Source organism: Martes martes (assembly GCF_963455335.1).
Source record: "Martes martes genome assembly, chromosome: 15".
Classification (NCBI taxonomy): domain Eukaryota; kingdom Metazoa; phylum Chordata; class Mammalia; order Carnivora; family Mustelidae; genus Martes; species Martes martes.
The window spans coordinates 49,227,946-49,254,097 of NC_137903.1; the positions used below are offsets into that span (position 1 = coordinate 49,227,946).

Consider the following 26,152-nt stretch of genomic DNA (forward strand, 5'->3'; position numbering starts at 1 on the left):
AGAGAAAGGAAAAGCTGAGGCTCTCCGCCATGAGCAGGTGTCCCTGGGTTACAGAAGGAGTCCCCGAGGAAGGGTGGGCCGGCTACCACCATACACACAGTCGACGGCGGGGGCCCCATGATGACTTTCCCTGCCCCTGTGCACACATTTCCTGCTGGCCTGGAGTGCGTGGGCCAGCTCTTCCAGCCCTGTAGGAATTCCTGTCCAGGCAAGAGTGGGGCCATGGGCCCTCTGAAAGCCCCTTCCCGTGAAACCGGCTAGCTATTGGCCTCTCCCTGCTGCACAGAACACTCCCCGTGATCCAGGATGGGGCCGAGAGGAGGCCACAGACCCTCATGAGCTCCCTCTGCTTGCTGTCCCCTCAGGAAGGAAAGCTCAGCGTTCCCATGCCCTACACACTCAAGGTGCACTACAAGTACACGGTGGTCATGGAGACGCAGCCCGGGCTCCCCTATAGCCAGGTCCGGGACATGGTGTCTAAGAAACTGGAGCTCTTGCCAGAACACACGAAGCTAAGGTGAGCCCGTGAAGGTGGCGGGGCTCCATCTGGGGACCTGGTGCTGGCCTGGAGGAGAGAAGACAGTGGTTTTTGTACTGATGTTCTCCCACTTGGTTCTTACTCGTCTCTGCCCAGCTATCGGCCTCTGGACAGCAATGAGCTGGTGCCCCTTTCAGAAGAGAACATGAAGGCGGCCTGGGGGCAAGTGAAGAACTTCAGCCTGACTCTGTGGTGTGAGAACACAGTGGTGAGTGCCGTGAGCCCAAGGGCACCCAGCGTCCTGTGTCTTTTGGGCCCCTTCCTCAACAGCATGTACCGAGCCCCGGCCGCAAGCCTGGCACTGTGCTTGGTGTTGAGGATACGGTGAGTCACGAGCCACAGCTCTGCCTCCCTTTCCCCTGCACCCCGGTGGCAGCCGGGAGAGGGTTCCCCACAAGGGAAGAGCAGGCCCCACAAGGCACCGAAAGCCTCCGAGTCCCTTCTAGCTGCTGCCACACCCACCGGTTCCAAGGTTAGACCCGTCGCTGTCAAGCAAGGTCCCAATGAAATCCTAGCTTGGGGCTGAGCTCCTCACCGTTTCTCACTGTCCGTTTCCATGTGAAAGAACACTTGGGAGTAGAGGATAATAGTTCGCATTTATGTCACAGAGAGATGATTTGGATTACAACCTCCCACCGATAGCCAGACTCTATCGAAAGTCTCCCACGTGCCTGACACCACGCTAAGTGCACGCCGTGTATGCATTTTCAGAGACCCCACAGCTCCCTGAAGTGTTGTTAGCCCATTTCACAATTTAGCTAACAAGGCAAAGAGAGGTTGACTTGACCAAGATGACACAGCGGGTTGGTAGTGGAACCGGGGCCCAGTGAGAATTTTGACCAGAGTCTGTATTCTTTTTTTTATTATTTTTATTTTTTTAAAGATTTTATTTATTTATTTGAGAAAGAGAGAGGTCACAGGTAGGCAGAGAGAGAGGGGGAAGCAGGCTCCCCACTGAGCAGAGAGCCTGATGCGGGCCTCGATCCCAGGACCCTGGGATCATGACCTGAGCCAAAGGCAGAGGCCTAACCCACTGAGCCACCCAGGCGCCCCAGAGTCTGTATTCTTGAACCCCTTTCTAGACCTCAGGGCCTAGAACAGAGGTAACTGACTGCCCAGTAAGAGTAAAGGACATTGGGGGCAAAGTTAGAGGCTAGAAGTAGTAGCTACACATTAACACTCTTGACTTTGTCCCTTTGTCTCCAAGGGAAAAGAAAATTTCTTTTTATTGTTGAGGTTAATTCCCTCCTACAGCCATGGCTCCTGAAAACCATCTGTGTTCTATCAACATTCCAATGTACTTTTTTTCGCCTTTTATGTAATTTCATGTAAGTGGAGCATATAAATGGATCATACAGTATATATATGCACATAAATTCACACGATCCGTTTATATGAAATTGATGGACTATTAAACGTTTATAGGCATGGGGATCAAGCCCCGCATCGGGCTCTCTGCTCAGCAGGGAGCCTACTTCCTCCTCTCTCTCTGCCTGCCTCTCTGCCTACTTGTGATCTCTCTGTCAAATAAATAAATAAACAAAATCTTTAAAAAAAAGTTTATAGGCATGGTATATATATTTACATATATAATGTAAATGTTATATATGTATAATATATATTTATGTATAAAATATGTGTGTTATATATATGTCACTATACTATACATATGAACTTTTAATAGCCCATCAATTTCATAATAAAGGGATTGTACAATAATATATAAGCTTTTAATAGTACATTTCAATATATTCTTTTCCATTTTTTTTTAAATTTTTTTTAAGATTTTATTTATTTGACAGACAGAGATCACAAGGAGGCAGAGGAGAGGGGGAAGCAGGCTCCCCGCCGAGCAGAGAGCCCGATGTGGGGCTCGATCCCAGGACCCTGAGATCATGACCTGAGCCAAAGGCAGAGGCTTAACCCACTGAGCCACCCAGGCATCCCTACTTTTCTGTCTTTATATATACTTTTGTGGTATAATAGTCCATTTGTTTTGATCACTAATGGTATCACTAAATGAATAGTACAGTTTGTTTATTGATTCACCTATTGGTAGACATTTGGATTATTTCCAGTGTTTGTCTGGCGACATTTATTCTTCAACAAACATTTGCTGAGCACTTACTGCTCTCTAAACAGGCACTGGAGATACAAACACTAACAAAACCCAGGCTCTTCTTGGGGAAAGACGGGGGCGCACACGATTACAAAGCACGGGTTAGGTGAACTGATGGAGACGGATGGCGTGCTGTTTCCTAAGCGCAAGGGAGGGTGTCTCACCCAAAAACGCTGAAGGAAGGCGGGACAAGTCAATAGTCAATAGCCTTCCTAGAGAGAATGATGCTGAAATTGTCTTGAAGCATAGCCTTACAACGGCAAATAGAACTAGCAAGTTGGAGGAGGTTAGAAGGCCTTATATAGATGGAAGAGCGGAGGGTAGACCCAAAGAGTTGGCCGTGGTGACAGACACAAAGACACAAGCTGGGAGGCCGCATCATGGAAAGGCTTCTGTACTGTGGCACTCGGATGGGGCTGTGAGCCAGGTAGAAAATCCGAGGAATGCTGGCTTGGGATGGATGATTCAGGGACCTAGGAGTGAGGGGGCGGGTGCTCTGGGAGGCAGGCCAGCCCGCAGGCTTGTTTTGAGTGCTCAGCTCCCCGTCCACAGTCCTGACACTGGGGTTCCCAATGCACAATCGAGGGGATCACAGCCTCCACTGACCAAAGCCGCTGTCAGCTGGGGTCCCTCCGACACCTTCAATTCTACCGTTTCCTGCTTTAGCATGTTTAGACAGTGGCATCTGCAGTTACATCAGTAAGGAGTATAACATTCAACAGGTCCTATGTGAACCCTTTGGAGAGCTACTATTTTTTACCTCTGAATGGATTTTGAAACCGTGGAAATGAGCACACAGGCAAAGCTCTTCCAGACCATCTGGGCTTGGGGCAGTGGGCTCCGTGGGGGCAGAGTCCCTCTTCTAAACCCTCAACCCCACAGCTGGACAGGGGAAGGGCCTCTGGCAGATTCTCACTGAAATCAGATACATGTTTGCTGGGAAAAGAAAAAGGAGCGGGAGAGGCAGTAAAGAGGGTGGGCCCGGCGGAAGGCCCCGCGGTAAGCCCCAGGTCGCTGGTGTCTAAGGGTTCAGAAAATTTCGTTCAGGAAGTACGGCCCTTGGACTCACTGGCGCCCAGGACCCTAGGTGCGGGACGGCAGAGAACAGGTAGCAGTGCAGGGGGTCCTTTGGAAGTCTGAAAGGTCATCCTGAGGTTTTCGACGGTCTCTGTCAGGAAGGATCCTTTCAGTATTGTCTTGAAAGGATTCTGCCTGGCCCTTCTGCTCTAAATGTGTTACTTCCCTTAAAAGGGAAGTATTTTCTTTATTGTTTTTAATGATGGTTGATTTTTGTTCTCTGAAGAGCTTCAGTATAACTAGTGGCTGTATGTAGCTAGCCCTCCCCAAATTCCCAACGCAGTCTTCTCGGGATGCAGTCCGGCTTCAGAGGGCATTGGCGGGCATTCTTTTATCACTACCCCTTACTCCTGGAGGCGGCAAGTCAGGATGTTCTCATTCACTTGCTAGAAGAGCAGGAAAAGGGACCATCATTTATGAAGTAGCTACTCTATGCAGAAACACTTACATTAATCAAGTTTAAATATAAATATGTATACATTGAGACTAGGACTCTCACAGAGAGTTTAATAATTGTCAGCTAGGGGCGCCTGGGGGGTGCAGCTGAGCATCTGACTCTTGGTTTCTGCTCAGGTCGTGATCTCAGGGTATGGGATGGAGCCCCACATCAGGCTCCCTGCCCCGAGCCTGCTTAGGATTCTCTGCCTCCCCCTTCCCTCCACCCCGCCCCTGCTCACACATGCATATGTGTGCTCTCTCTCAAATAAATAAAATCTTAAAAAAAAATTGTCAGCTATTACTATTCTACATCATATTTCATTCTTCTAGCCTCTGTTTCAGGCGAGAAAACAAGTTCAGAGAGCTTTCACCACTTGCTCGGGGTCACACAGCCAGTGAGCAGTGGAGCTGGGATACAAACCCAGGCCTTTAGACTCCTTACAGCCATTTCCACCTCACTGTACTGCCTTGCAATAAAAGGGACCTGTCGGGGAACACATGACATTAGGAAGTAAGAGCTTTGAACCCTCAGTACAGCACTGAACCTCACGGGGTTTCTAATACGGGTTTGTTAAATCCTATGATTCACTTCTCTAGAAAACTGCATCCTTTTTTCTTCAGCATTTGTGGATCAAAAACCACAATGGTAACTAAGGTGTGTACTTAAAACATGTATCAGAAAGCAACGCCTTTTTTCATGGCCTGAGAAAGACAACATGACGTTCTGCAGGGTCTCTCAAACTTTAGCAAGTATGAGACTCACCTAGAGGGCTTGTTAAAATGCAAATTGCTGGGCCCCACATGCAAGTTTATGATTTAATAGGTTTAGGATGGGGCCAGAAATTTACATTTCTAACGAGGTCCCTGTTATGCCCCAATAATGGGTCCGTGATTAAAGGAGCGAGACTGATACAAAGCGAAGGTCAAGCAAAGCTTTATTTCGCGCCAAGCATCAAGAATCTAACCGAACGTTCGGGGCCGCACCTCTTACAAGAGAGGGCGACCCTTGTCTGTTTCACAGTCTAGCTTTTAAGGGTAAAGGCCATGCGGTTGGGCCTGGCCACGCACAGGTAACCAATGAGATTGTAACACACACAGGAAACTGCACAGTGATGTTAGGTGACCAATTGAATTATAATTTACCCTAGTAGACATTTGAATCAGCCTATTACACCTTGATTAGGATTGGCGCCAAAAGGGTACCCAAAGGGCGGGGGCCCATACTCCTTGGTGGCTAGGGAGACAGTATGCAACCCCCTACTGATCGGATGTCTCCACCTGGCCTGACCCACCTTTGTATCTGGGCATTGTTACCCGGAGCTGGTTTCCGGACCCGCCTTTAAGTGAATTCCCTGGGGGAAGGGGAGCGAGGACAGTTCAAGGGCTAAACAAGGTTTTGTTTAACCTCAATGAAAGCCTCTTGACAGAATATAAACATAAAATAGGTCCTTACAGTCCCTATGTTGTGGGTGCTGGGGAGAGGGTGTTAGATTCAAGGTAGAAACCCAGGTTCGACCTTGGGTTCTGTTGGTTATTTGTGACTCCATCTCTCGTTTTTCCATCTGCGATGAAATAGCAGTAGTACCTAGTCTTTTTTCAGGATTCCTGTAGGTTTCTGTAAGATTTTAAGGCCACCTATGGTCCTGCAGACCTTTTGGGTTCATTTATCCAACCATCCTGTGTTCCTAAAGCACATGTTGGGTCTGTGCTAGGGACTGATCGCACACTTGGCCTTCATGAGTTTATCCCAGGGGCTACACTGACGTTTCACGGATTCCTTTTGTGATGTTCGATGTTCACTGGCCGAGAAGTTGGGAAAACTAACAGGCCCTTTATTATTTCAGGGTGACCAAGGCTTTCCAGATGAACCCAAGGAAAGTGAAAAATCTGAAGCTAATAACCAGACGACAGAACCACAGCTTAAGGAAGGAGGCCAAGTGGTAGCACTCTTCAGTTACGAGGCCACCCAGCCAGAAGACCTGGAGTTCCAGGAAGGGGACATAATCCAGATTATATCAATGGGTAGGTACTACTCCTGGATCATAGAAACTAATTTCCATGTGAGCAGCAATAAGTCCAAGGGAAGAGAGGAAGGAACATTAATAACCTACAAGCCAAGTTTAGCCCGTGGTTTCAGTGTCCTTCCTAGCTTTCAGGGGCAGGGAGCAGAATGGAGCGCTCCGCCTTTCCATCTGTTGCTCCAACGGGGAGGGAAGCAACAAATGACAAGACTCAGCTGACATTTTGATCGTTAAAGATGGCTGTTTCAGGGAGGCCTGGGAGGCCCATGATCCTGGGGTCCCTCTCCCAGCCCCCTGGCCCTTTGTGCTCTCTCTCGCTGTCTCTTGAGTAAATAAATAAAATCTTAAAAAAAAAAAAAAAAAGATGGCTGTTTGGAAGCCATGCTTTCTCATTCCCAGAGTGAAGTGATTGGACGGTGGCTGGAATCATTTCGTCTTTGCACCAAGCCATAGGATACTTTTCTTTGAATTGATGTACTTTGTAAAGATGAGAGAAGTGGGTAGATTTTGCCTGACAAGAAGCTACTTGACATTGCTTTGTGTCTCTGGTGACTTTCCTGATCCTGTTAGGAATCAAACACACTAAAAGCTGAAACAGTATTAAGTAGAGACTTCTAGTTTAGCTCTTCTCCAACTTCAGAATGCCCAAGCACCCTTTTGAGAGTTAAATAAAATTCCTGGCCCAGCAACCAGATTCTGATTCAGGTCTGGGGTGGGGCCCACACATTTGCATTTCTAACAGCTTCCAGTGTGATGCTGATCTCCCAAGGGAGAGAAGCACCATTCTAACTCACAGTTTGACATAATCGTATTTCCCTACTTCAAGAATCCCATCAAAAGCTTTGTTCACAACAGCAGAAATATGCATTAGCAATGCAGAGTAGTGAAAACAAACGCCATTACCAATTATGACAGAAAACCCAACAGATTAAGAAATCAGATTTTAAAGTTAATGGGGTAGAGAGTATACAATTGCGTGACAATTAACTCAAAATATGAGTAATGAAGTAAAGAAGCAGGGTGCCCTGGCTGTGCCTATCTTCTAACAGGGGACAGTAAGACTTAGTAACTCCCAGCACCATTTTTTTAAGTGTATCAACCAACCAGCTACACTGTCCAGTGTTGGGGTGGGGCGTGAGGATGGGATGAGATCACAGAAAAACCTGGGTAGATGTGAGAAAAAAAAGGTGGCATATTCCTTACTGTGTCTGCCCTTGATTTCATCTTAGGTCATGATCTTGGGGTCCTGGGATCTAGCCCTGTCTTGGGCTCCATGCTCTGCGGGGAGCCTCCTAGTTTTCTTTCCCTCTGCCTATCCCTGCCATGCTCTCTCTCTAAAATAAATCAATCTTAAAAAGAAAATAAATCAAAAGGAAAACACTGTTGTAGCACAGTGCTGTATCAAACAATCCGTGTGTAAGTGGACCCTCACAGTTCAAACTTGTATTGTTCAAAGATCAACTATATTTTTTTAATTAATTTTTTTCGAGAGAGCATGAACAGGGGTAGGTGCAGAGGGAGAGGAGAGAGGAGGGAGGGAGGGCATTTTTTTTTTAAAGATTGTATTTATTTGCTAGAGAGAGCGAGCTTGGGAGAACAAGCAGGGGGATCCCCAGGTAGGAACTGATTCCCGGGTCCTGGGATCATGACCTTGAGCCAAAGGCAAATGCTTAAGGGATTTAGCCACCCAGGTGTCCTGGAGGGAAAGAAGCTTAAGCAGGTTCCATGCTCAGTGCAGAGCCTGATGCAGGACTCAATCTCACAATCCTGAGATTATGACCTGAGCCGAAATCAAGAGTTGGCTGCTTAACTGACTGAGCCACCCATGTGCCCCAAAGATGAACTGTATCTAATGGCATGTCTTCTGCATGTAATAGAATAAAAATTCCTAACATAGGTCAGATAAAACTCTTCTGTTATTAAAAAATATCCTATCTCAAAATGTATTGTTTAATTTATCTTATTTTTCTGGCAACTTTTTTTTTCCCCTGGCAACTTTTTGAAACATCTAATTGATTTTCTGTATTTTACTCCTCCATTATAAGACAGAAACCAGTAAGACGGTGGAAGTCCTATGTTCACTTTTCTCTCAAATCACTTTCCAATAGACTCTTCCCTGTTAGCACAGTTGGGGGTGAAGGACTGCCAAAGATCTGTGTGGAATATCCAGGTGACATTAATTCTCCCGTACTGGTTTTAGAAATTGATGTATTCGCTTCCTTTTATCAGTGAATGAAGACTGGCTGGAAGGAGAGTGCAAAGGGAAGACTGGCATTTTCCCCAGAGCGTTTGTTGAAGAACATGCAACTACAGATTTGGAAAGCTCTCCTAGAGGAGTCTAGAATGTTCCAGGACCGACAAAGTGGGAGAAAAGTAACTAAAATCTCTCGTGAGGTTTGGCATGCACCTGCAGTACACTGTAGGGAGACATTGCTGTGCAGAAGTGTTAACTAATCTACTTTTCCCACTGAAAATTTAACCTACGACACAATGTTGTAAAGACTTATCATGATGATGACCCTGGCGGGTGGAGTGGGTTGAGTGGGTGGAAATGTCTGGAAGGGCATGAGGGGGTCTTCTAGGGTGCTGATGTTTCTTGCTTGGAGTGCTGGCTACCCAAATGTGTTCACTTTGTAAAAGTTCACTGAGCTGTATACTGATTATTGGTGCCCTTCTGTATGTGATACCTCAATAAAAAACTTACAAAAACAAGACATGCAGAGGGCAGGCCCAAGGCCGAAGTATAAATACCCCTATTCCTGTACCACAACAGTCGCAGACTCCTCCTAGAGCCTGAAGTAAATTTACGGGTCATTCAGATGGCAGACACACGCAAAATTGACTTCCCTTTACTCAAAGTCTCATTGCTTGAACTGAATTTAGACTTAGTTTTCTAATTTCTTAGAGAATTAAAACCCCAGAATCACATCCCTTCCTACCTTCTCAGGGAGGGACATTTGTTAAGAGTTCAATACTGAATATGGGCCACTATCACCTGAGTGACGCAAAGAAGCCACATTCAGGAAGCCACTTGGTCAGGACTATCCTGCTAGTTAACATTTTATAAGATGAACTGATACACGTGATAGAAAGCTATGGTTTTATTTTGGTTATCATTTAACCAAATGGCTTGATTTTTTTAGGGTTAACTTGGGGTTAACAAATACTAGGCTTTAGAACCAGCCTTCCTTTCCCTCCCTCCCTCCTCCTTGCACAGTACGTATGGCTCTGTGGCCATTCCAGTGTGCGGGTGCTTGTGAAGAGCAGTCAGGAAATGAAGTGTCGATGGAATCAACACGGAAGTGAGAGGCTTGCTGACCAGCGTGAACACACAGACTGGCAGGCCGTGGCACTGACCTCCAACCGGCCGCCGCACGCCCGGCAGGCTACTACTGGAAACTCTGGACATAACTATAAGAAATGCAGCATCAAAGCTAAGAACACTAATTACTGTTGGGGCTAACCAGACTTTGTGATTTTTAGACCAGAAAGAGAAACTATCTCTGCATCGTCCCACTGACAGTAAAAACAGGGATACAAATGGAGGGTTGTTAACTTCCTTGCATAAGCCAATCTTTATTTATTAGATAAAAGAATTTTGACAATCAGTTTCTTTCTACCCACCCCTTTCCATAAAAATGCACGGTGGTTTGGAATGCTACTAAAAGCACAGATAACCCTGAAGCATATTCAATTTCTGACCATCTCTGCTTTCTCCTAGATGACTTACATAAGTAGTTTAAATACTTGGCTTTTTGTTTTTGTTTTTATTAACATATAATGTATTATTTGCTTCAGGGGTACAGGTCTGTGATAAATACTTGTTTTTTTTAAAGTAGGATATTCTTCGAGGTTAGAAAAGAAACAACGTACACACAGATCTGGTTGGAGAGAACATGGTTTAATTAAAGGCAAAGCTGATTTCAGCAGCTGCAGGTCTTGCACAGACAGACCAAAACAAAACAAAAAACAAAACAAAACAAAACAAAAAAACAAACACAAGAGAAAGTTTACTACACAAAACCAGTTTCTGATGAAGATTCTCCTCTCCCGCCTCATTACTCCACAGAGGATGGTAAGGCGAGAAACCCCGCCCCAAGAGTCAGAAATCATTCCAAACACCAAATTCTCATGCAGAAACAGGGCTGTATGGGATGTGGGCAGTACCAGCGGTGAGACAGTGAATCTGGCTAGCTCATCTAGGGTGCGAGAATCAGGGACAGCTCAAACACTGGAATGTCGCAGCTGCCTGAATGCAGAGCTCGAACACACAAAGTGGGTCAAGGGAGTGGGGAGGGAGGCTTGAGGCGGGGGGATGGAAGAGAGGCAGACACGGGGAAGGGGGCTGGAGAGAAGCACAAAGGGTTTCATATTGCCATTGGGTGGGGGGGCTTCACCCTTTCAGACCTTTCAAAACAACAAGAACAAAAAAAATAACAAAACAAAAACAAAAAACCCCAAACACCATGTCAAACTTAAAGAGCAATAATGTAGCATACGGGGCTCCAACCACTCTCTCTGAAGAGCAACGAGCATTAATCTCACCCCTTCCATTGCTGGGGTTGCCCAGACTTGAATGACAACCGGGGCTCCTGGATGTGCTTTGCTCTGCAGCTGTCTTCCAGTTTGTAAGTCCCACACTGACTCCACACACTCACACACACTCCCCCTCCCCCGGGGAGAGCAGCTGAGTGTGTATGCGCACCTTGCGCAAACACACACACACACACACACACACACACACACAGAGGAGAGACCTCCCAGAAATAGACCTTACCACTAGCACAGCAATTGGACATTTAGATTGTTTCCATAATTTCCCCTTAAAATATTACTTTTCCAGGAACTAACAGAAATGCTGTCCTTCTGTTTCTACACAAGAAAATTTTCAGTCCTCTTTCCTTCTAATAAATACCAAATAAAAGTTTATCTTCCTTTCTTTCGCCTTTTCCAGAATGGACTTCGTTGTGTTCTCTTCTGTGCATGCTGCACACGTGTCCTTGTTGCCTTGAATTTCACTCTGAAAGTGGAGGTCGGGAGACGCAGCCGGGCAGGGGCTGGGCCCGTTGTGCGCTATGCAGACGCCACTGCTTCCTTCCTCCTCAGACTGTCCTTTGGGCCCCAACTGCTGGACCCCATGCTGTTGCTTCTCGGCGAGATGTTGTACACATTAGGAATAGAAACAATGACTAGCAGACAGCATAGGGTAGGAAAGGGATGGAGGTAGGGACAGGAGGAGGTGGGTGGTAAGCAGGATGGGGGTCACAAAAACCAATCAAACAAAAAATAACCACACTGAAAGCTTCTACCTATTAAAATGGGTCGGGCCACGAATGGACCAGCCTGCCTTCTGTGAGACTGCTTGCTACGCTACTGTAAAATGTACAGGAATCAAAAACATTAATTTAAAGTCCTATAGCAGTCATCTGCCAGTCCAGCCCAGCACCACCACCCACACTGCGTCCTCGATTGGGGCTCGAGCACCTACAGAGTGAAGGGCATCTCCTGCTGCAGTCTCCAGGCCAGAAGGGGGCCTGCCAGAACCTTCTGAGTGAAGGTTGAGGCCCTGGACGCTCCCTCACGGAACACTTCCACTGGCTGAAGAGGTCAGCTTCCCCATCCTGTCACCACCAACCTCTCACAGGAGCAGTGGACGGGGCTTTCCTTGCTACACACTGACTAGAAGAAGCACATCTGTGTGTGGAAGAATTCAGTGTGATATTTTACTACTGAGAGTAATAACAATAATAAAAGATGTTCAGGAATAATTTCAACTACATTCTCAGTCAGCAAAGCAATCATTAATGGATTCCTATTTTATTCCCCAAAGAGGAAAAAAGGACTGAGAAGTTCCCATTGGCTTCTCCCATCTGCCTCCCCTTCTCAGCTTTCACTTCCCTTGTGGCTGGGGACATGCACGATGGAGAAGGTGAGAGGCGGTGATATCAGGTAACTGAGTGAGACAGACAGCAGCTCCTCTCTCCCTCCGGAAGGCCCCAGGGGGACGGAGAGTTCCCGATGATTTTTTCTTTTTGTTGCACTGCGGACATTTCGTGCACACTCAGCGTGCCGGTGGAACGCTTACACCCTCTCAACAGCAAGAAACAGAAAAGAGGGCTGCCACCTGCAGGGGACTGTATGGGCCAGTCCTGCAAACCCAACATGCCATGGTTTATGGAGCCTTCATTCCCAGGGTTGCCACTTTGGCCTCAGTGTGGAGGGTTCATGGTGCCTTGTCCCCGCTGCTGTTTCTGCTTCTGCTGCATTAACAGCTGCTCCAGAGCGGAAGGTCCAGGATGCATCATGGAACTGGACCAGATAGACTGAAAAACAGCCCAGAGCTTGTCAGCAGAGGTCAAATGCCCAGACGTCTGAGAGGGGTTTGTTTCTCAATCCTCGCCAAATATAAAGGCATATGTGTCCCAAGATCCCTGCCCCTAAAGCACCCAGCTATTAGACAAAGCTGTTGTAAGACTGTCTTCAAGACCAGTTAGTTCCCACTAAGATTTTAAACCAGAAAAGGTGAAATACTTTTTATTAAAACTCAGTGCCACGTGGGACCTCAGAATATCTACAATAAAGATTTTAGGCAAACAAAACATCTCTAAAATTAGATACCTTTCTTTCATGTGTTCACAAAAGGCTTAAATCAAACATTCCTAAATGAATCAGAATCGTCTTAACCTTGCAATGCAACTAAAACCTTTTTTCTGCCCCCCTTGAAGACAAAACTCTTTATCACTAGTGAGTTCACAAATTAAAAAACAACACTCCTATTCAAGAATCTTGTAAGGTAGACCATGTTTCTAGGACTTTGCTAGATACATGCTATGAACTGATCAACTCTAAGGGTTTAAGGACTAAGCCTGGCTATTTACAGGAACAAAAGCAGAACCACATCTCTCGTGGTTCTTGTTCCCAAAACTCACTTACCTTTAGGCTTTCCATGAGGACAGCAGAGGAATCCTCCATGGAGGGGCCATGGCCTGCCCAGGTGCCACTCGGAGTGCTGGCCTGATGCCAACTGCTCTCAGAGGATGATGTCGCTGAGAGATAGTCAATGCCAAACCCACCCATGGCTAAGGATGCAAAGAGAGAAGAATTCAAGATGTTCTGTCATCACCAAATACCAAACACCAGAGAAGGGCAGAGTAAGTGATTCACTTTCACTAGGCAATGAAGTGTGGATCTCACCTGGCTTATCAGTTTTCCACCGATCTGCAGTTCTCCTATCCCTGTTATCTGGAGTTCCAATGGGTCCAAAGTTGGAGAATGGAACAGAATTATGGTTGTGTGTTGGAGGGGAGCTTGGCAGGCTGCTTGGGTTGGAGGAATGAGGAGATTGGCTGGCTGGTGTTGAATGATCTATTAAATCACAACAACACAAGACATTAATAGATGTTTCACAAACAAGTCAAGAACTAAAGTTTCCTATAGATCTGCTCACTTCAATTCTACTAAAGGTAACTACGGGGCTTTGGGAGAAAGGCAGAATCAGGGCCTCCAAAGGGACTCTGCCGGATGTGCTAGTTTGTCTTACTACACATACCTAAGGCATGGTCCTTGCTTTGAAAAAAAAAAAGCAAAACCAAACAATTTTATGCATGCACTATTCTGGCATGCCTGTTTCAGGTAAATATCTACCAGTCCTCTCTACCAGAAACAGAATTACCTGATCTTAAGAAGAATGACTACTGAATCAAACTACATTTATAAAACAGAGATTCAAAAAAATCTGTTTTAAAGAGTGCAACTTTTCCTGCAAAGAATGAATATCTATAAACAAAAACTGAAGAACAGGGGCACCTGGGTGGCTCAGTGGGTTAAAACCTCTTCCTTCGGCTCAGGTCATGATCCCAGGGTCTTGGGATGGAGTCCTGCATTGGGCTCTCTGGTTGGCAGGGAGCCTGCTTCCCCCCACCCCCCTCTCTGCCTGCCTCTCTTGTGATCTCTGTCAAATAAATAAATAAAATCTTAAAAAAAAAAAACAACAAAAAAAACTAAAGAACAGCTGGAAATCTTAAGATAGAACCCATATTTTTCTCTCTTACAACTCTGCTGGTTACTGAGGATATAAAAAAGCTTTTTCAGTGGCACTTATTATGTGAACTGGCTCATTAAGCTTTTTTCCTATTTTCTTTCAGAAACTAAAAAAACCTAACATTTACAATCACAAAATCATACCAAATCATCATCAATCGCAGTGAATAGGAAATGCAAGGCCTGTAATTTAAAGACCAGTCAATACCTGAACTGGCAGGAAGTGATGGAGACCAGGGGGTCCCTTCAAAGAGGGAGTACAGTGATGTCTCCTGGGGGGCCAGCGAAGGATTAAGTTCTGTTTTGGAGCTGGTTGTCAGGTTTTTCCCATATACCTCATTGAACACGCTGTTATTTGGGTATCTTTCCTGGAAGACAATGACAACCAAGTTATAAACTCACTCCAATGAAAGAGATTTAAGAAAATGTCATGTTCATGTTCTCGGATGCTTAAGCATCTTATGTGTATTGAGCTTTTCTTAACAAGACAAATTTTGAAGGCTTTTATCTCAGTTTCTTCTGGTTTTCCTGTCAAATTCATTTTCCCCTAATTTGCTTTTCCTCAATCTATATAAACCACCCGGATTTAAAAGTATGAAAAGTTCACTTGGCTGGACAACAGAGCCCTAAGATTTCTGTATTAATGAGAAGTTCAAGGGTTCAAACTTAAAACATACAAGTATCTCATATACCCAAATCAGAGGGACAGAGGATAAAATAAAATGTCTGGAAGATTCCAATACATGGAAGAGAAAGGAAGAGAAAAATAGGGGGACAGAAATAGAATGGGAAAGAATACACTAGCCTACTATAAAAGCACCATCTACCCACCTGATTGAGAGAAAATCCGGTGAGGGACAAGAAAGAGGAGGAATGGGACATGAGCTCCGAGGGCTTCTCCAACAAGGATTTCTTCACAGTCCCGGAAAAAAAGGTAGTTAAATTATGCCTTCCATTTGCTTAATATTAATCTTAAGGTACTAAACAATCTAGCAGAGAAGACTACCATTTAAGCGTACTTGTATGTACCCATCAGGTACAAATGTAAGGCTTCAAAGATGTGAACTAAATGTTAATATCACGACACCAGCTAAGTGCCAGGTGCCACAGGCAAGTCAGACACAATGCTCCTGGATGAATACTTCTCATCTAGCACAGATACCCTGGCAGGGACCAGGGACCCTGAAAAATGCTAGTTCTGAGTGTTTATTAGCAGGAACCTTCGGGAATACACTTATCGAGAGTTGCAATTAAAATACTCTCAAAACAAGATGCTGAGCTGATCTGGCAGTCCATGTCCCCCCTACCCCCATCCCCCAATTTTAAAACACTCACAGTAATGACTTAAAGCCTTTCAAATCCATTTTGACAACTGAACTGGGTTTGTCAACATGGTTCCTAAGCAGATCTATTTCTGGTACATATTAAAATAGTTGCTAAAGTTGAATTTACATTTACTGGCCCTAAGAAAATTACCAAGAAAGAAAGCTGAATCTCTGATGCTCACTGTCATTCAACAGTTGATCAATAAAGCATTTACTAAACACCCAGTACATGCAAGGCACTTTCACACACATTGTATCATTAAAGGCACTTTCACACACATTGTATCATTAATGATGTTAAATAGAGAAAGAATTACAGTTAAGGTGTTTTGTTTTTTTGGTTTTTTTTTTTGTGAACATGAGAAAAAAACCCAAACTCTAAAACACTACCCCTCCAGGCACACTTGTTCCACCATCAGCTCCACGTTGAGTGGAGGAGGGACAAGCAGAGTAGGAAGTAAGGCAGTAGGAAAGGACTGGAGAGAGAGGCACTGCCCCCTGGCCCTCAAGCCACACCAGCAGAGAAGCAGCAAGAAAGGCAAACACACGGAGCCAACAGTTTCGCAGTTAGGTTTTCCACAACCCTGAGGTGCTGTCACTGTACTCTCATAGTTGATGAAGTTTCTAAGGGATCTTTTATTTCTCTAACTTGGGGGGAAAAGTGGGAGGTCTCTCTGGCCACTCACCCAGGCAAACTCTTACGGGAACTTCAAGTGCCAGGGATGGCAGCTTCTGTTATGAAAGCCATACAACTGTATTTCTCCTAATACTAAAATTAATGTATTTTAATCTTACGAATGTTTTCTTGCCTCATAAAAAACAGCAAAAAAGCAAAAGTCAGAATTGCTTCATGTTTTGTTAAGATGGAGTAAAGGGAGGGGAAAACTTCATAGCATATGCTTCTCATATTCTCCCACTCCAGCAAAATATAATGTAAATATTGATGACAATATAGAATGCCATCCTTTGAAATGCAGAGTGATTTCTAGAGGGCTATTTTTAAAAGATACCACTAATCGGGGTGCCTGGGTGGCTCAGTGGGTTAAAGCCTCTGCCTTTGGCTCAGGTCATGACCTCAGGGTCCTGGGATCAAGCCCCACATCTGGCTCTCTGCTCAGCAGGGAGCCTGGTTCCCCCTCTCTCTCTGCCTGCCTCTCTGCCTGCTTGTGATCTCTGTCTGTCAAATAAATAAATAAAATCTTTAAAAAAAAAAGATACCACTAATCATTACTTCAGACTTTATTTCATACCATCCTAGTTACTTATCTCTGTATTCACACATCTATGGCACTCCAACAATGTTTATAAATAGAATTCTCTTCATTTTTACTCATTCTGTTTATGAATCTTGCTCTGAATTTAGATCAGGGCTCTCAGCTAACCAATCAGAAAAGAGCCACATACCGTTGAATAATGTCACTAAAAAATCTAGAGCATATTTCATTTCATACTTTGAGTACATGAGGAAAAATCTCACTACTCCTAAGCAGTATCAAACGACCCTTGAAATTCCTGGGCTTAGATGGAAGTGCCACCTAAAAAGTAAGTTAATTTGCCAGCACTGCATCCTGTGTGACGGCCCTGAAGGATGCTTCTGGATAACACATACGACAAAGCTGTGACTCTGAAATTTACAGCTATGGAGTCAGAAATGTTTTCCCATGTTCTACTACCGTTTGAAGGTTAGTCTGGGCAGTAAGGAAACAAATGGTACAATTTGGTAAAAAAAGAAAAGCTCCAGACAAAAAGAAACCATCTATTCCAAGGACTCCAAAATCTCAGGAAAGAAGCTGGGGTTAGAGCAATGAGAATTACATCAAATACATACAAAGAGGCTCCGTCCAGGAAGAGAGGCGAGAGGCCCCAGCAAAGCTGGGTAAAGATCAGGAGGGTTAGAAAAAATCAGCTCTTCCTCTTCCTCCAAGGCAGCCAGACTCTTTAACAGGTCCGGAGGAAGCAGAGGGGAGCCCTTGGGGTCCTAGTGACAGAAAGGATCACAGTGAGATGCAATAAGGGATGACAAAAGCACAAAGGAGTAGTAGCATGATTAGGGGACAGAAGCAACTCAAGTCAAGGAGAATTATAGCAGACAGTACTATGCAAGGAATAAAAGGCTCTGAAATAAAAGTAAAGTGACACAAGGACAACGGTGCAAAAGATCAAGACAAAAGAAGCACAAACCACTGGCAAACACGGAGCGGAACATAAAAGGTTAACGAGACTTGTGAGTAAACCAAGGCAGCGGAGCAAGGGGATCAGCCTATCTTGGGCTAACAGAGAAACAGCTCTTTTGAAAATTACATTCTCTTTTGAAAATCAGACACACCTGTTTCTCATGAATTACGAGAGAAAGGAAGGGGAACTCCACTATCAAAGATAACTGGCTGACTTTGTTCCTCTCAGAAAGCAATTTGTTTAAATACGCAGTAAACCTATTTTTAAACTTAGATGATTCAGCCCAACTGAGAGGAGCTTTGTTTCAGAATTCCCTAACATGCTGTGTTAGAGATTTCTGCACCATCTCTCTGCCAGACCATCACAGGTCCACAACAGTAACGGAATTCTTCCACTCCCCCAGATCAAATCACACTGTGCAATTGTGAGGGGGTGACCAAGAGCCACGCCGGTTACTCAGCAGCTCGCTAGAGCACTCACGAATCAGAGCGGCCTTTATAAATGCCTACTTGAGAAAGTCAAAATATGCAGCCCCAGACCTAGTTCTGTTGTGTCTGGTGACAGGGAAGGACACACACCTCAAATGGCATCCTGGGCACAGGATCCTGTTCTGGACGGAAGACTCCTGGTGACCGTTTGCCCCTGCGGTCCATATTTGCTTGCTGGGCCATTACAGCTCTGTTATCAGCCATGCTGTAAGAAGAATCCCAGTAGAATTCTGGGACCTTGACTTCTGAGGGATTATGGTTATATGGCTCCATGGGAAAAGGCTTCATTTTTTTCTCTAGAGGCTGCTGCTGCATTACAGGTTGCAATGACGGCTCAAACAGTTTTATGGGGTCTTGGGACTGAAGGTAGTAGGACTGTTTCACAGGCATGATTTTCCCTAATGGGCCTTGAACCTGAGGGGGATTCCACAGCTGTTTGGAGGCATCTGCCTGTTGATACTGAAAAAGAGATGCTTGTCATCAAGAGGAGGATAAAATGCAATGTTACATTCAATACTCAGAAAATCACAGAATGAACATGAGGGATCTTACAACCAACAAAACTCAGCAGTCCTTTACCCTTTTGGTTTTTCAATACACAGAGCTTTCTGGGAACATATGTTGGGCACCGAACTTATGTTCTCTTTCAATTCAATTATTCATGTTAATGAACAAATGAGTGTGCGTGTGTGTGTGTCTTCCCCCTTCCTGCCTCAAGCTGCCATTTTTAAGAATGGTATCCTATCCTTAACACCTCACCAAGATTACGATTCTATTTCCCTTCTGTAGTTTATGTTCAAATAGGAGAGAATTATTTACACAAAGTCCTTTTCTACAAAGCTGACAAGTAGCAGCAAAGAACGGTACTTAAGATCTAGTCTCCTTCACAAGAGAAAGGAAAACATTTGAACTTTCCTAAACAGCAGAGGGATATTTTTGCATTTCCGTAATCCTTACACAGCAAAAACATCTGAAAGCTTAACCAGTATTTCTAATTAACCGAACACTGAATAACTTCAGTCTTCCCTCCTTATTTCAGCTACACAGTACATGCCACTCTAACTTACCTGCTGGAATCCAGAGTGGTGAGGAGGGCTTTTCCCCAAAGCCGGCACAGCTTTTGTGGGGGACTGTTGCTGAGCTAGAGCTTGAACCTGCAACTGGTTTGTAGACTGTGCTGTTGGCTGAGCTGGTAGAGATGTAAGGGGTTGCTGGGAAGGTGGCTGTGGTTGTTGAGGTCCCTGGTTCATTGGCCCTGGTCCAGAGGGCCGTTGCTGGCTGTAAGGAATGTGGGACTGTTTCCCAGCTTGCACCTGGTTTCCTGCTGGAGAGTGAGCTGTAGGCTGAAGAAAGGTTCCTGGGACAGAAACACCAGCTGGGAAGGTGTAACCTGAGCCCATAGAAAATGCCACAGGAGGGGGAATAACATATGTGGGGGGCGGGAACCCTTCAAAATAGAAGAACACAGCAGCTTTAGTTCTAAAGGCATTTAGCAAAAGAAACGCAAAAATAAGTCATCTGAAGGGGACACGGGGTAGGGGAGAGAAGAGGTTCTCTAATAAATTATGCAAGAACAGGGATCAACTAGCAAGTGAGACTGATCAAACATCAATCTTTAACTTGATTTCAAGAATTAAATTAGAGTAGTGGGGGCCGCTACTTCTACCCACTGAGGCAACTGGAGTATTCTAAAGGTGGTCTCTTAAATGCTAGGTTTAGCAATGGGAATTCCTTCATGGTAACAAACATGCACTTGTAAATAAACTAGAGAAATGGCTCAAAAATAACTTCATAAGCATTAGAGAAAAGAGAACTTCCTTCTACCTTTTAACATTATGGTTTAGTAATTCTAACTCCAGTAGAGTATGAATTACTCAATTAACGAGCAGAAACTCACGCACAGATGAGATTAAGTAGAACAAAGTATAAAATGTATATTTACCTGGCCGGCTGGGAAGAGGAGGGAAGGCTCCAGGGTGATGAATGGGGATGAACTGGGAGTTACTTGCTTGACTTGGGGTTTGAGTTACAGGTGTTTTCCTGGCTTCAGACACTGGAGTCTTTCTTAGTTCTGTCTGGGATTTTACCTATGACCAATAGAAGCAACATTATAATAATCTGAAACGCAAATATGTCAGAAAGAAGCACCCACTCTAAGAAAGTATTTAAAACCCACTATGTCCAAAAAAAAAAAAAAAAAGCCTATGAAGGTATTTAAATTCACCTAAGTTAAAAATGGGAAAAATCAAAATAGATTATTTGTCAATAAAAGATATAAGGGCTTAGTTTTACTAGTCTAATTATTTTCCTTTCACAAAATCATAAAAATACTAAACACGGAAAGGACCTGAGAACTCATTTGTTTTACAAATGAGACATGTCTTGCCAACAGGTTAAAAAACTTGCCTATAATCTTAAGCCACCTATTATGGGCCCCAGGGGCCCTTGTACTTGAATTCATTAAACAACATATATGAATTATGACTTAATAACGATGACTATTAACCCACAGGGTACATATTTTGGGCCTCAGTTTAATTACTTCTGGGCAGCCTTAAGCATACCAGTCAGGCACCCCCTCCACGTGGACACCCCTTTAGAACTACTTTCAGCAGTAAGGAACAGGCCCCGAGGTCCTACACAAGGCACTACAGAGAATATGATGTCATATGCGTTGCTGAAAACGAGTAAAATGAAGGAAAACAGGTGACATTCACGAAGACCTTAGGATGAGGTATGGAGAGTGGTGATATACTGACTTCTGTCAGGCTTTCTTTAATCATCAGAAGCAGATTTAAGAGGGAAGGGAGGCCAGAAAGGAGATTTCAGTCTGGCTCTTATAGGCAGGCAGCTGCAGAGGAGGAGGCAGAGCAGGCACGAAATACTGGACTCATCCCTGGTCTCAGCACTGGTCCTTTGGCTTCATCGTTCATTGGTTTGTTCTTCACTTTTCCCCAGCACCTCTCTCCCCACACGCCTTTTCTCGATTTCTACCAGGTTTCTGTTTCTCCCTCTACTACTAATCTCAAAATGCAACTATTATGTTATTTCTCTGTTTCCCAAAAAAACTCTAGAGGTGAAATACACTGAAGGCACTATTAATCTGCAAGCAGGGTCCTCAGGCCTACTGCAAACAAATGCATTTGCCAAAATGTGCTAACAAATCAAATGGCCACTTAGGTCTTTGTTCAAACATGAATGGTATTAATGAAACCACAGAGCAAAGACCTTTTGTTTATATGTAATAGTCTGTTATCTCTTTGGAAAGGTTTAAGAAAAACAGAGTCACATATAACTGAGCAGTGTTTACCTCTCCCCAGCAAGAGACTTAAATTCTTGCTTTATAAATTCCCATGAGTCAGCATAACACTGAAGTGACATAATGCTACTGGCTGGGACAGGTATAAACGCCAAGAAAAAGAGCCTCATCTTTTTCCAAGAATATCTTTTATTTCTTACAGTGAATTAAGGAGAAAAAAAAAAAACTATAAGCCTTAATATATCCTTGGTTCTACTGGATGTCTAAAAGACCCCAAATTTCCCCATATAACATTAACAAATGGCAGTTACACTTTCCAAAGAAAATAGAATTCTTCATATAGTTAATAGATCTGCAACTGGTCATTTCAAACCACTTAAATTGGAGAGGATTGACAAAAATGTCAAATCAAGTTGAGATTTTTTTTCACTCACATTACAATTTCGAAGAGTTGATGGAGTAACCGCCTACCATAGCTCTTATGTGACCTTACTATGTGGCATTCAAAGAATGCGTTCACGCTTCCAGAAGAGCCAATTCTCAAGGCTTTAGGAACAAAATGAAAAATCTTGCCTTTTGTGTGAGCCTTCCTCTACCTGCGTTATAGTTCAAATACAGCTTACCTGCACTGCCACACTCTGCTTTCCTGTTTCCTGTAACTTTTCTAAGGTGCATTTCTTGGTTTCTGTTTTCCTCTTGCTGTTGTCCTTCTTTCCATCATTCTTAGTTACAGTAATTCCTTTGCTATAGTCCCTTCTCACCTCTTTGGGAGGAAAACTTCTTCCTTGGTCTCTGTTCACTTCTCGCGGCTTAATGTTCTCTTTGAAGGTGACCATTGGCTTCTCTCCTGGGTCACAGTTGTTGCTGAGATTACGGCCCGTGGACAGCACTGATTTTAGTCCTGGGTTCCCGTCTGCAGCCAGGGACTCTATCATGGATGGTTCTTGCAGAATGAGGTTCTCTTTGGCTTCACTGGGGTCTTCCAGTATTAACTCTGGGATTTCTGTGATAAACAACAATTTCCCTACCTCATTTTCACACTGAATCAGCCTAAAAAAGTAAAAATAAATCCATATATGAAAACCATAAACCTAAAAAACACTAACACTGGAACTGCATATAGCCCCAATAGTCAGTACATCCCCAGTCCCAACGACTTGGAGACAGTGGGGCATCACAGTATAACATATCTCTTTTTATATAACATAAAAAGTAGTTTCAGAAAAATCTGGATTCTCAATATCACTTAGGATTCCCATAACATTCCCATGCCCTTTTAATGTATTCTACTAATTACAGTTACATTTACTGAGCATGTCTTAAGTACGAAGCACTAGACTAGGCCCTTGTAGTGGCAATCTCTAATTCCTATTTTATAGGTGTAAAAACTAGAGTTCAAAAGGACTAAGTTCATTCAAACATGCAACCATTTAAGTGCTGCAGTGTGACAGGAGCCTGAATACAGAAATGAATATGAAACAGTTACTGACTTTGAAAAAGGTGATAATCAACTGGGAAGATCCCAAGGACACACACTTAGGGAAGTGGCAGTACTAGAAACTTATCGGACTCTGAGCTGTCCTGACCGACACTGACCACCATGCCCCCGTCAATACAAATCACCTATGAACATGCCAGTTGGTTAAATTTACACAGGTGTTTGTCAACTAGAGCAGAAGCTCATGATTCATGGGGGAGACAAAGCCTATTCCTTTCCTTTGTGTAGACAAGGCAGTGTAACGGGGAGAACAGAGATTAAATGGAATGTACTCAGGATCACCAGGGTCAAAATTTGATGTGTTACCAACATTCTGACTTAAGAGTTTATAGTAGCATTAAACAGAGCCGGAAACACATGCAGGGTGTGTAAGTGCATCTGGTAAGCAATACCTTGGCTGATTATCGGCAATCCATTTGCCTATAGAGATCAAGCGCTGCTGCCGTATTTGTCGTTGCTGACCTTCTTTGTCTCCTGTAATACCCTGGTGGCCTTTAGAAAAATCCAAGTTCCTAAAATTGATATAAGCAAATTATACAAAATTAAACTTCTAAAGAGATTTCCCAGGCAACCAAGTTCACCCATTTAACAGCAATGGTTTCACATTTTTCCATACAGACTAGCTACTTGATGTAATCCACTGCATTTGGATACAAGCTCCCAAGGATTTTATGGACAATGAAACAAAGCAAAAAAGATAACATGCAAATTCATTACATTAACATACTTTTAATTTAGATTTTATTTCTAAATGAGGAGCTCAAACAAATACAATCTTTTATTAGGAAAGATGCTTTTACTGTAAAAGTTTTCATTAACACTTACGTTGCATTCTATGTCATCTGTTTGAGATGAACACTGCAAATGCTAGGGATCCGAGAGCATGCCTATTCTAACAAACTGTTAATTATGCATTTAGGTGACCCTAAACCAGGAAAATGTATATGTGTCATAGAGTATAACCTCGTTGACATTTGGAAGGTAAATCAACCTGAAAAAAATAAGGATTTTTCAGATTTCTCTTCATTAAGAGCAGTCTATTTTTTAAAAAGCATCTAAGTATTGCCAGATAGTCGGCGAGATACGGAATACACAAAGATAAATGAGAAAGAGAAATAGTCTCTGTCATAAGGACGAAATAGGAGACTGTGAATCAATTTGATGAGCGTCACAATAAAAAACATGCAAAGAATAAGCACGGCAATAGGGCTTCTTCCTTCTGATCAGCTCTGAAAAGCTTTCACGGCGTGTTACTGGAGTCGGACTTTGACAGGAATGGCACGTGCATACAGGTAGGTAAGGGAAGGGCAGAGGAGGAAAATGGAGTGTTCTAGGAATAGCATAAACAAAGTCTTGAAGGAATAAAAACAGAATTACTCAAAAATAGGACACAGGGAATGTAGAGAATGTTAGTATTAGGGGAAAGGAGGGTGGAGATGGCAGAAAATATGGCTGAAAAATCAAGCACTTGCACATGAAGCTAAAAAAGATACTGGAACCACCAGAGAATTGAAGTCTCTGTATTAGTAATGGGGCATTAACAGGTCTATATTTAAAATATAATTACAGAAGCATGCCAGAAATGACTTATAGAAGGAGAGGGACTCTTAGTAGGGAGGTTGATTAGGAAGCTTTTTATACTCCAGGTTAATGGTGATAAAAGCCTGAACCAAAGGGAAATAAATGGGAGGAGTTGGATCTAAAAGGCATTTTAAACACAGAATCACAAAAGACTTGGTGAGAAAGGTTAATGGAAATAAGGATTTTTTAAGAGTTCACGTAGGTGGATAATGGCACATAGATAAATATAGAAAGATCAATTTTTGCTGACCAGATAGGAAAAATAAGAGTCGTTTTGGGTCATATTAAACTTAGAAATGTATATGGGAGATCAGATAGTTAAAACAGGAGTCCAAACTCCAAAAAAAAAGTTAGAACTGAAAATTTTGGACTTACTGTCCAAGAGATGAAAGCTCAAGACAAAAGGATGGATCTAATCGCCAGGCAGAAGGCAGAGGGTGGGAAGGGCAGGGGCAGGAAGAAGCCTGGAGACTGCTCCTCCGAGGCATGTGGTACAGAAGAAAGCGAAAGGGATGGAATATGACGGCAGAGCTAAGAAAAAGGAGGCTTCGTGAAGGAATGGGATCAACAGACTCAATGCTAGAGAAAACTGAATAGGATGAAAATTATAAAGTCAGTGGAGCCTGGTAACCAGGAAGGCGCTGTTAGTTTAAGTTGCAGGAGGTAGAGAAATGGCTGGGAGTGAAGTAGGGTCAGTAAGGTTAGCACACACTAACAATCCTTCTAAAAAGTCTGATGATGAAGACAAAGGGAAACATCAGAGAAAGATGGGGTGGTGAATTTTACTTTTTAAAAAGAACAAGGTAGGGACGCCTGGCTGGCTCAGTCAGTTAAACAGCTGCCTTCAGCTCAGGTCATGATCCAGGGTCCTGGGATCGAGTCCCACATCAGGCTCCCTGCTGAGCAGGGAGCTTACTTCTCCCTCTGCCTGCTCTGCCTACTCTGCCTGCTGCTCCCTCTGCTTGTGCGCGCTTGCACACTCTCTCTCTCTCTGACAAATAAATAAATAAAATCTTAAAAAAAAAAAAAAGAAAAAGAAAAAGAAAAAGAACAAGGTATACCTGAATGTTACTAGGCTAAAAGGAAGTAACTGGTTGTTAAAAAAAAAAAAAAATACCAGAAATACAACACAGAGAGAGGGTAACACGTGAGGAGGCAGGAAGGGATAGGATCAAGGACACAGATGAAAGAGTTAGACTTGAAAAGGAGTAAGAAATTATTCCTCTGAAAGGAGGATAAGAGACAAGAATGACTGTAAAAACAAACTGCTTTATCATCTTTATTGATATGAAAGATGTCCAGCAATATCCTTCGGTTTACATTTAGTTCCCATTTTTGAGACTTCTCTAATTTCAACAGAGTATTTAAAAAATCCAGTGTATAAATATCGCTGGGGAGAAGCAATTTTCTTTTCCTTTCCTTTCCCCCATATTTGTAAAAGCACTTAGTTGTGTATTACGCAGCATGACATATACAAATCCATTCCGTGTCAAAAAACTTATGATTTTAGTTGCTGTTAGGAAAATAAGACAAAGTTGGGATAGACCAAAGGTTAAGGTTCTTTTATACCCAAGCCTGATTTCTCATTTTAAT

At 43.6% G+C, this 26,152-nt stretch overlaps 2 protein-coding genes across 11 annotated transcripts in view; one reads left to right on the top strand and one right to left on the bottom strand.

Annotated features, from left to right (window-relative positions):
• NCF2 (neutrophil cytosolic factor 2) overlaps positions 1-8,897 on the top strand; it is a 31,040-nt gene extending 22,143 nt beyond the window's left edge. Inside the window, exons 12-15 of the mRNA XM_080825007.1 lie at positions 366-517; positions 635-746; positions 6,017-6,194; positions 8,423-8,897. Coding sequence (XP_080681133.1) covers positions 366-517; positions 635-746; positions 6,017-6,194; positions 8,423-8,535 — 555 coding nt within the window. The 3' untranslated portion in view covers positions 8,536-8,897. The remainder of the gene's footprint in view (positions 1-365; positions 518-634; positions 747-6,016; positions 6,195-8,422) is intronic.
• Positions 8,898-10,074: 1,177 nt separating this feature from the next.
• Positions 10,075-26,152, bottom strand: part of SMG7 (SMG7 nonsense mediated mRNA decay factor) — a gene marked incomplete at its 5' end in the record, with an annotated part of 92,783 nt that continues 76,705 nt past the window's right edge. For 2 of the 10 annotated variants that reach the window (XM_080825010.1, XM_080825016.1), the window contains 11 exons: positions 10,075-12,516; positions 13,127-13,272; positions 13,388-13,558; positions 14,442-14,601; positions 15,065-15,145; positions 17,387-17,536; positions 18,312-18,680; positions 19,289-19,668; positions 20,164-20,308; positions 22,242-22,530; positions 23,371-23,490. In XM_080825010.1, coding sequence (XP_080681136.1) covers positions 12,403-12,516; positions 13,127-13,272; positions 13,388-13,558; positions 14,442-14,601; positions 15,065-15,145; positions 17,387-17,536; positions 18,312-18,680; positions 19,289-19,668; positions 20,164-20,308; positions 22,242-22,530; positions 23,371-23,490 — 2,125 coding nt within the window. In that variant the 3' untranslated portion in view covers positions 10,075-12,402. Of the gene's footprint in view, positions 12,517-13,126; positions 13,273-13,387; positions 13,559-14,441; positions 14,602-15,064; positions 15,146-17,386; positions 17,537-18,311; positions 18,681-19,288; positions 19,669-20,163; positions 20,309-22,103; positions 22,531-23,370; positions 23,491-26,152 lie in introns of all 10 variants that reach the window. The other 8 variants (XM_080825008.1, XM_080825015.1, XM_080825013.1 and 5 more) reach the window with 5 other exon arrangements.